This window comes from Colobus angolensis, unplaced genomic scaffold (genome assembly GCF_000951035.1).
Source record: "Colobus angolensis palliatus isolate OR3802 unplaced genomic scaffold, Cang.pa_1.0 Scaffold33, whole genome shotgun sequence".
Lineage (NCBI taxonomy): Eukaryota > Metazoa > Chordata > Mammalia > Primates > Cercopithecidae > Colobus > Colobus angolensis.
The window spans coordinates 7664031-7674261 of record NW_012116599.1 but is presented as its reverse complement, the minus strand read 5'-3'; the positions used below and the strand labels follow the sequence as shown (position 1 = coordinate 7674261).

Here is a 10231-nt window from a genome sequence, read left to right as displayed (position 1 = left end):
GGTAGGAGTACCTAGTTCCTGCTTCCCATGCGGCCTTCTGTGATTCTGAGTGGGGGGCAGGGGATACACATAGGGCCTTATTACTTCTGAACTATGGTTTTTGACTCTCCACAACAACTCCCCTGACACTGCCTCAGTGTAGAGTGGAAGTGGGGGGGTGCTCATTACTGCTCTGTGGATGTGAAAGTGCAAGCTCCATTGATACCAAGGTGAAGAAGCGATGCTGCTACTCCTTGTTGGGATTGAAAGTCCTGGATCCCATGGAACCAGCCCAAATGTCCATCAATCAATGAGTGGATAAAGAAATTGTGCTATATATATATATATATATACACAATGGAATACTACTCAGTCATACAAAGGAATGAATTAATGGTATTTGCAGTAATTTGGATGAAACAGGAGACTATTATTCTGTGTGAAGTAACTTAGGAATGGAAAGCCGAACATATGTTCTCACTTATAAGTGGGAGCTAAGCTGTGAAGACACAAAAGCATAAGAATGACACAATAGACTTCGGGGACTCAGGGGAAAGTGTGGGAGGGAGGTGAGGGATAAAAGAGTGCAAATTGGGTTCAGTGTATACTGCTCAGGTGATGGGTGCACCAAAGTCTCACAAATCACCACTGAATAACTTACTCAAGTAACCAAACACCACCTGCTCCCCAAAAATCTATGGAGATAAAAAATATTTTTTTAAAAGCCTTGGCTCCCTACTTTGCCATCATGCCACCTGCATGTGTGGAATGGGAAGGGGACTTCATTATTTCTGTGTGGATGTGGAAGTTCAAGCTCTTCTTGGCACCATGATGGGGGAAAGGAGACATGAAGAGGAGAGTGCGGCCAGTGTTTGGAGGGGATGAAAGTCCTGGTCCCTACTTAGTTTTCCTTGACACCACCTGGCCCAGGGTACTGACTTACATCCTTAGAGCCTACAGATGGCGAAAATGTAGCCTCCCTACTTGGCTCTTGATGGTGTAGTCGAAAAAGGGCCACAGGTTTTTTTCTCATGGTGTTTGGCCACAGGGGAGCTATTATTGTGTGTAAATTTTCTGTCTTGCTAGGCTGCCTCTTTCCTGATCCTGTGGCTAGAAAGAGGAGTCCTTTGTCAAGGCTTTTCCTGTGTCTGCCCCTTGACATTTCCGGGTTGCCATCTTCTTCAGCCAAAGTCTGGGAGAACCTCAGGAACTCATCATTATGCAATGTTTTGAGTCCCAGGATCTCTAGGGGGTCTGCATTCTTCCGTCCACCTTTTTCTCATGCCTGTTTTATAGATAACCTCCCGGGGATTTAGTTGTACTTACTAGGAGGAACAGCTAAAAGTACATTGGCTCAACCTTCCCATTTGTGGAAGTCCCAAATTTTATTTTTAATTTGTTTTTTAATTGGAAAAAGAAGCAGAGTCCACAGCGCCCTCATCTTAGCAGATACTTGCTACTGTCAGTGTCTTTCTTCTTAAGACAACTCTCATTTTTGCTCAGGGAGATAGCCAGCCGGCAACTGGGGAAGTTTGTGGCAGCTCTTCCTCCCAGGTTCCGAGTGCTGTCCCCCGAAGGATGGCTGCTCTCATAGGTTTTGAGATTTCTGTGTGCGCGCACGGTTCTAACAGAAGAGAGAGAAGACTAAGTCACAGTTAAGGAAAATGAGTTAAAGAAACGTGAAAACCAAAAACCAAGAGAGAAAGTCCAAATAAAGGGAAAAGACTTGGAGTATCACAGAGAGAGTCTGGTTCTGAGTGATCGACCATAACATGATGGACAACAAACAAAAATGAAATCCAGACAGGAAGCCAGAGGAGCGGCGCGCGACTAGTGGGGAGTGTGGGCACTGCTAGGAGTGAGGGCGTGAATGTGGGAAAGTGGGTGAACAACTTCAGGGCTCAGACCTGCTGTACGCCAGAGAGAAAGGGAGGGGAGACCGACGGCGGGTGGCGAAAGAGACATTTGGTCTGGAGTCACCTATGTTTCTGGGCACGAATGAGCGGTAGAGCAGGATCCTCGAGCACCTAAGACTGGGGCCTGCCCTGCAGGAGGCAGGAGCCGGGCAGAAAAGTGGGAGCGTTGGCCAAGCGCTCCTGCAAGATCAGAGAGGACGGCGGGAGGGGACAGCGGGCGGTCGCAGCGCAGCGAGCTTGCCGGCCAGGGAGGAGCGAGTCTCCGTGGGCGCCGCCGCCGCCCCAGCCTGCGCGCCTCTCTCCTGGCGCGCGCCAGTCTGCCACTCTGGGAGCTGGGTCCTAGCACCACAGACTTATCCTTCGCCTGCACTTTCCGTCTTTCTTCTCTAGGCGCCCATCAACAATGGATGGCAACTCCCTGCTCTCTGTACCAAGGTAAGACCCGCTTCCTTCTATGCCCAATATCAGGTCGATCAAACTCCGTTCCGCGTTGTGAGTCGCTCACCAACTTGCCCCAGAGTGCTTCGGTTTGCAGGGGGCTCCCAGCGAGGAGGCAGGGGTCACTGCACTTGTAAATAAGTCCTGTCCAGCCTCGCTGGAGCTACAGGGGTCCCTGTCAACTGCCCCACAGCGCGCGATGCTGAGTGGGGCCTGTGCGCTGGAGTGGCACGGGTTGGGGGTCAGCCCCTTGCCAGCCTCTAAGGCCCAGGGACGGAGGTCTGCTCTGCCCTGGGTGGAGCCAGGAGCTGGACTTTCCGTGGACACAGCTTGGAGAGGTTTCACACCTTGTGAGGAGCCAGATTCCAAGGTCTAAAACAGGAGGGAACAGGGCTAGAGCAAAGTACCCCCGCTTTCCGTCCACCTTGACCTGGGCGGGTGTCTGGGGCTGCTGGGGTGGGGAAGATCGTCCCTCACTCCCGACCGACACCTAGACTACCCCCAAAGCGAGATCTTAAGGTTGGACAGAAAAGACCTGGGTCTCCTACAGTCCCACCGTCCTCCGCCGCCCCCACACTCTCTGCCAGTCTGCGAGTTCCTTCTTTAACACCTTTGGCTTTTCTCGTCCCCACACCGGGGTAGGTCAGGGACGCCCCCCCAGGGGCTGCCGGGTGCAAGTAACGTGTTTTTCGGGGCGTGTTTCTTTCTCCTGTTTCTTATTTGCCCCTGTTCCGCACTCCTTCTAACTCAGTCTTTTGAGAATTTAAGAACCCAAGATTTTTATGTCTTCCCCATGAACGTCTGGGTGAATCGGGGCAGTGGTGCTGCTCCTGCTCCGCCAGTTGGGCAGGTGGCCTTTGCGCTCTTTGCGCTCGCTGGGCGCGGAGCTTTCGCGCCGGGAGCGGAGGATGCTGTTGCTCCCAGGTAGAGGGTGCCCCGGCTGCGGCGCAGCCCCACCTCCCCTCGGCAGAGGCTTAGCGTGGCTCTTGGAGCCATCCCTACTCCCTCTTTTCCCCAAGCAAACAGCTAGGTAGCTTCCAGAGGAGAGCACCAGGCCCTAGAATAAAGACGTTAAGTTCGGATTCTTGGAGAGCAGCAAAACCCAATATGCACTGGCCAGGGCACACATGTAGTGATACTACATTGCCAAGGAGCCGAGATGCGGTGGGAGGGGAGGTGGGGGTGGCGGAGGAGGAGAGACTGCTTTCCAAAGGTATTGAAGGCTGCCATCTAGAGACCTGAATTTTTTGTATTCCGCGATGAAATAACGCTTTCTCAGTTCCACAGGCACTTCCTCCTTAAGCGTCCCTTCGCCGCGAGGGTAGCAAATGCTTCCGAAAATGCCCGCGGTGGTTTCTGTGCACCCCCCTAAGTAGCTCTTAAGTGAAGTCTCAATCCCCACCCTCCCGATCCCTGCCCCAGCCCAACAGGGTCAAAGGACTACCACTAAGTCTTCCCATTTTGCCGATTTTTCTTAACTTAAAAAAAAAAAATTGCCAGTAATATTTAAGCAAAGGCATTAAGGTGTTTGGAAAGTCATGTAAACTGGAAGCTCACTTTCTCCACCTATCTATTCTACTGTCTAGGGCAAATGGGCATTAGAATTGAAATGGTGAATTGGGTGGTCCTAATAATCTTCCAATAGCGATTTTTGATAACAGATTGATTGCTTTAATCCGGTTTTACAGAACAATATAGCTGTGCCTGAACCCTGACTATATTTCTATTCAAATACTGGAACATTTTCTAAATTACTAGAAACACATTGTGCCAGTAATTTATTAATATTATTTCTGTCTCAGTACTATAAAATGACCTTATAAAGAGCAAAGCAACTCCGATGATATTGCTCTGTGTCTTGTAGTAGCCTATTAAAATGTTAATATAGGTTTAATATCAGCTGCAGCAAACTAAGCTTTTTGAACCTGACTTTTTATTCACCTGTTTCCACAAATCAGCGTAGCGATTTCGCGTATTTTATTAGCATTCTTAGTCATGTAAATTAACTCCTACCCATGAGTTGATTCAATCCTCTATTTCATTGTATACAAGAAACATCATTTCTTTTCTATAAGACTTGATTGAAAACCATAGGGATTGGTATGCAAAAAGTAAATTAAAATCTTCAATGGTGTAGACAAATCATGTATTAGTCATGCTACTTGTTCACAAAACATTGCATTCTAAAGAACTGATTATTGACTATTCTACGTAAGCTTTTCGAAGAAAACAACAATGATTAGCAAATATCAAATTGTTACTGGTCAAGGCTTGGGATGTCCAAATCTGAAAACATTTTTGGTATCTAATAAAATTAAGTTGATGGTTATAAATCATTGTTTCTCTTGAGAATTAGAAAACAATTTAAGACATTCTACTTAATAATTAGAGAAAACAAAATGATTTAATAACATATTGAGTTAGAGAATATATTTTTATGTTGGCTTTTCCATTTTCTTAGAATTTGCAATTAAACACAAATATAAATTACTGAAATTTCAATCAAGTGATATTCTGTGAAGACTGATATTAAAACTGAATGTGACTCATATACTTCAGAAACTGTAAAACATGTTTTGTTTTTAAAGGAAATGTTTCGGGTTCTTTGAGTTATTAAACTGTATTCCCTTCCTTCTGTGAAAACTCCAATTCATTGTTACTATGAATATTTTCATTTTTAAATGTGCAGTAAGTTATGTGGATTACATCACAGATTTCTTAAAATCACTGGTTATCAAAGCTGGAAGATATCTTCCATAAGGAAACCAAACTGTGCAGAGATTAAATGTTTCCATGTTAGTTGCCTTATAGACCTGGAATCCAAGTGTTTTCTGACTAGTAGTCCAATTCAAGAAAAAAGAAAAAATTTAAGGGGGATTTTTTTAAATCTAAAAGCTTTGATAGAGCTTCTTTAGTCATCTATTTTATGGAAAATTGATTTGATTTGCTAAGTCACAAAATTAGATATTAGAAAAACAAAAAAAGAATCAAAGGACTTCCATCCAGTCTGTTCTATAGTACACTGTAATACAATGCAGTAGTTTCCCCTTACAAAAAAAGGTCAATTTCACTTTTATATTGGTAACTAGTGTGTGTATAGTAAGGTGTTATCCACTGTTATCTAATATATTAAATTATTTGATCATCATATCCTTGTGAGTCAATTATGATGGATATTATCATCTCCATTTCCTAGCTGAAAACTCTGAAGCGAAAGGAAATTAAATAAAGTAAATAATTGTATTAAAAATCCATATAAATTGTATGTAGCAGAGCTAGGTCATCCACAAAATTTTTCTGCCTTTAAGTCCAGTTTTCTTTCATGTACTGATTGAAAATCCATACTTTATTTTAAATGGAGGGAAAAATAAATTCTGGTACACAATTTGGACAAACACTGATATCATCAGAACACACGGAGGCAGCCTAAAAGCAAGGAGACCATCTTTTAAAGCCAACAAGTGCTAAAAAATAATCTTTCTTAGCAAACAGAAATAGTTAGTCACCTTGACCATATCTAAGCTTGAATTTGAATATTAAGAGAGCTCCTTGCTTTGTAAACATTTGCATTGTTATACTGTATTGTTTTGTTCTTTTTGCTTGGTTTACTGGATTCTATTGTAATAATAAAATGTTTATATGGCACTTCAAATGATAAGATCAAAACTCATCAAACGTAAACTTTTGAAACAATAATTTATATTGATTTTCTCCATGTGTCATAATGTATATAGGCTTCGTGTCATTTTGTTTTAACCAATCCAAAGTTTAACGTGGACACATTTCACTAAAACTCATCAGAATCTCAAGATTTTACCTCTCAGTATGTTAGTTCCAGGAAAAATAAAATTGATTTTTTAAAATGGAGCAAACAACCCAATACTGTATACTAGACCATGATCTTCCATCACCAAGTTTTTATATAGAAAGGTTAACTGATTTTAGATTTACACAAAAGGAGAAATTTAAGAGTACATTTAAATTTCTTTGTCCTGTTTATGAAAAACTTTCAGAAAAGATTAATCCATTGCTCTTAAGTTGAGGAACAGGGACAAACACAAAATGCTGCCTTAAGAGTACACTTCACTTCATTCTCTGTTTTGGAATGCACACTGTCCTCAAGGCCAGCACTGAGCTGTGGGCACCTTCCCCAAGTCTCAATCTCTTCTCAGGGTAACACTGCCCAAGAGGTACAATTTCCTATAGAGAAAGGAACTGGGAATTAGAAAGTCCTGGTGCCTCAAATTCTGAGAGTCCACTTTGTTGCTGGGTTATGGATACTTGGTTAAGAGACTGGAATTCTGAAGGCAATTCCCAATAGAAAAAAAAAAAAAAAAAGAAGGCTTAAAAGACCAACATTAAAACTACACCTTAGATACTGGCAAGTCTGATGGGCCCTTTACAATTATCTCAAAAATGAATAATTAAGATATATTTTGTTTTACAAGTGGCCTCCTTTGGCTAGTGCTACTCATTTGAATTTTTTCTTGGTGTTACAGAGTTACAGCTACAAATAATGGTAAGGAGGGGAAGAGGAAACAGTGATGAATTATATTTGTTTGTTGATTTGTTGTTGTTGTTTTGTTTTGTTTTTTGCTTTTGTTTTTGTTTTTAAGACAGAGTTTGACTCTTGTTGCCCAGGCTGGAATGCAATGGCGGCATCTCCGCTCACTGCAACCTCGCCCTCCCTCCGGGATTCAAGAGATTCTCCAGCCTCAGCCTCCCAAGTAGCTGGGATTACAGGCATGCGCCACCATGCCTGGCTAATTTTGTATTTTCAGTAGAGACAGGGTTTCACCACGTTGATCAGGCTAGTCTCCAACTGATCTCAGGTGATCTGGCCCGCCCCAGCCTCCCGAAGCGCTGGGATTACAAGCCTGAGCTAGGCACCCAGCCCTGTATTTGATATTTGGAGATCTGGTGCTTAGTCCTGTTCTGAAATTAATGGCTGAGAATGTCTGGTCAAGTTACCCGACCTGTTGCTTCTCTGCCTCCTCCTGGATGTGCTGACCTGTATCTTGGATATATTTATCTTCTATGTCCCTCTTACTTTAGTCTTCTGTAATGCCACAACCTGTATTGTAGCAGGGACTCTCTCTTGGGTATGATATGGATAAATGTCTTACTCTCTTGAAAGAGGCAGGTGAAATCAAGGAATTTAAAAGAACTGAAGCAACACCACCCATCCGAAAGAAAGCTTGTCTTCGAGAATTGGGCTTTAGTGTTTTTAATGTTCCCCCAGAGGTAGGAAGCAGCATTATACTTACAGAAACTCTTTTTGTAAAGAAGACAGCACAGTAATTAAGATCCGGTTCTGTCACATATTAGTGATTGGTTACCCACTCTGGGGTAAAATGCTGACCTACTCTGTGATTTATTTTCATCATCTGGGAAATGTGAAAACTACTTCAAGCATTTGAAAAGGATGTGAGGCTTCAGACAGTATTATGAAGTACAAGAAATAGTCTTTAGCCATTGCTTCCCATCATACTGAATGAATTCTTCTAAACATGATTGTTTCATGACAGATTTTTAAAGTTGATACTGGTGAATAGCTCACATAACTCAGAGATAAAGTTGACTTTATCTGATATTAGCATAGATACCCTTTCTTCCTTTTGTTTTTTTTTTTTCTATCTTTTTTAAAAAATCTATCTCTTCAAATGTAAGTTGTTTCTTATAAATAGGGTATTGTATCTTACCTTTTTATCTCATCTAAAAATCTCTTTTTTTAATTGATATGTTAAGACCATTCACATTTGTTAAGATTGTAGATAGGGATAAATTAGCTAGCTATTTTCTATTTGTGTCATCTGTTTTTTATTCTTTTTAAAAATTTCTGCTCTGCTTTCGGTTAAATGAGAATTGTTTTGTGATTCCATTTTACTTTCTTTATTGATTTATTATTTATCTTTTGTTAAAAAGTGTGTGGTTGCTCCAGGGTTTAGAAGATGTTTTTTGTTAAGCAGAATCTACCTTCAAATTTTAACATACCAGTTCACATCCAGTGTGAGGTTTTTACAAGGGTACATTCTAAATTATCTCCTCTGATCCTTTGTGCTAATATCACCATGTATTTTATTTTTACAAATGTCATAAACACACTATATATTTTGCTTTAAATCATCAGATATTTTTAGAACAATTAGAAATATGAAAACACCCTTCATTTATTCCATTTCTGACATTTTATTTGCATACATCCAAGTTTCTGCCTGGTTAATACCATCTCTTCTGTCCAAAGAGCTTCTTGAATCTGTGACTTCATGCCTGTTATTAATTCTGAAAAAAAATTTCAGCCATAATTTCTTAAAATGTTTTTCCTATCCTGTTCTGTTTTTTTGCTTTTCCTTCTAGAATTTTAATTGCACATATATTAGAATACAGCTCTTAGATGTTCTCTTTTAATTGTGTTTTTGTTTCCTTTTATTTTTCTTTTTTTTTTTTCAGATGGGTAATTTTTATTGACCTATCTTTAAGTTCATTGATTCTTTCGTTGGCTGAGTTCATTCTACTCATAAATTTATCAAAGGCATTCTTCATCTGGTTACCATGTTTTACATTTTTAGCATTTCCATTTAGCATTTAGTTTTACCTTATAGTGTTTATCTCTCTGCTGTAACTACTCATGTGTACTCGCATGCTGTCTGCCTTTTCCATCAGAACCATTTCAATTAAACTCATGATTTGTAATTCTCTGCCAAATACTTCCAACATCTGTGCCATACCTAGGTCTGGTTCTGTTCGTTGCTTCATCCCTTAGAAGTGTTTTTCTTTTTTCCTTGCTTTTTTCATTAGGGCTTGTAATGTGTTGTTGAAAACCAAAAATCTTGTGTAAAATAGTAGTATCTCCAAATGGAAACTGGAAGTCAGCATTATATTCCCATGTTAAAGATGAGGAACCAAGACTGAGAAATGTGAAACGACTTGTCGAAGGTTACTCATGTAGTGAGTGGCAGAGCCGGAACTTGATCTCTAGGATTTCAAACTCAAAGTATAATGTTAACTCCTTCACTGTCCCTCTCAGTTTTCTAATGCCAGTCCATTTCCACGCTGGAGTCCTGCAAGACCTTCTCATGCCACATAGCTTTGTTTATTTCAGACATTTTTCACCCCATATTCTAAGAACGTCGTTGAAGCATATGAGACGCCTGTCATGATTTTACTATGTAATCTCAAGATATCACTTTCTTTCTGAATGTCTTTTGATTCAGTCTTTCTCAAAATATGGTCTCTGAATCAAAAGCAGCTACAAAGATGGGTGGATGCTATAAGAGGCTTTGATACGCCACAGGAAGCAATGGAAACATAGGGAATGACAGCCAACAAAGTTTAGCACGTGAATTAGAAAGTTTGTATCTGTTCCCAATAGAGCTAAGAATTCAGATACTAAAGCCTCTACCTGCATGCCAAGCCACATTTCTGTTTGAGATAGAAGAGGTGACATATTCTGCCACATGGTTTAACAGAGTTTTTTTCCAAAAACAATAACAATAACATGCAGACCAATGTGCTTCCTTTTATTCCTTTTAACTACATATTACAGAGCCAAATTATTGAAATAGTGTCTGAACGTGTTAGAGTAGCCATGGTTTTAGAAGTACAAGTTAGTTCAAAAAACATAAAGGTATCGTATTGCTTTTCAATAGCTGCTTTTAAAAATTGTCAGAAAATGAGTGGCTTAAAACAATGCATTTATCATCTCACAGTTCTGTAGGTCAGAAGTCTGACATGGATCTCACTGGGATAAAGTCAAGGTGTGGCCAGGGCTGCCTTCCTCTCTGGAGGTTTCGCAGGAGAAATGGTCTCATTGCCTTTTCCAGCTTCTGGAGGCTGCTTATATGGCTTGCTTCATAACCAGCTTTCCCCATCTACAAAGCCAGCAATGGATGGTTGAG

The 10231-nt window shown here is 41.0% G+C and overlaps 1 protein-coding gene across 3 annotated transcripts in view; it reads left to right on the top strand.

The window, feature by feature from the left end:
- The first annotated feature begins 1780 nt into the window (after positions 1 to 1780).
- SPHKAP (SPHK1 interactor, AKAP domain containing) overlaps positions 1781 to 10231 on the top strand; it is a 210443-nt gene continuing 201992 nt past the window's right edge. For all 3 annotated transcript variants that reach the window (XM_011951952.1, XM_011951953.1, XM_011951955.1), the window contains exon 1: positions 1781 to 2330. In XM_011951952.1, the coding sequence (XP_011807342.1) occupies positions 2299 to 2330 (32 nt within the window). In that variant the 5' untranslated portion in view covers positions 1781 to 2298. The remainder of the gene's footprint in view (positions 2331 to 10231) is intronic.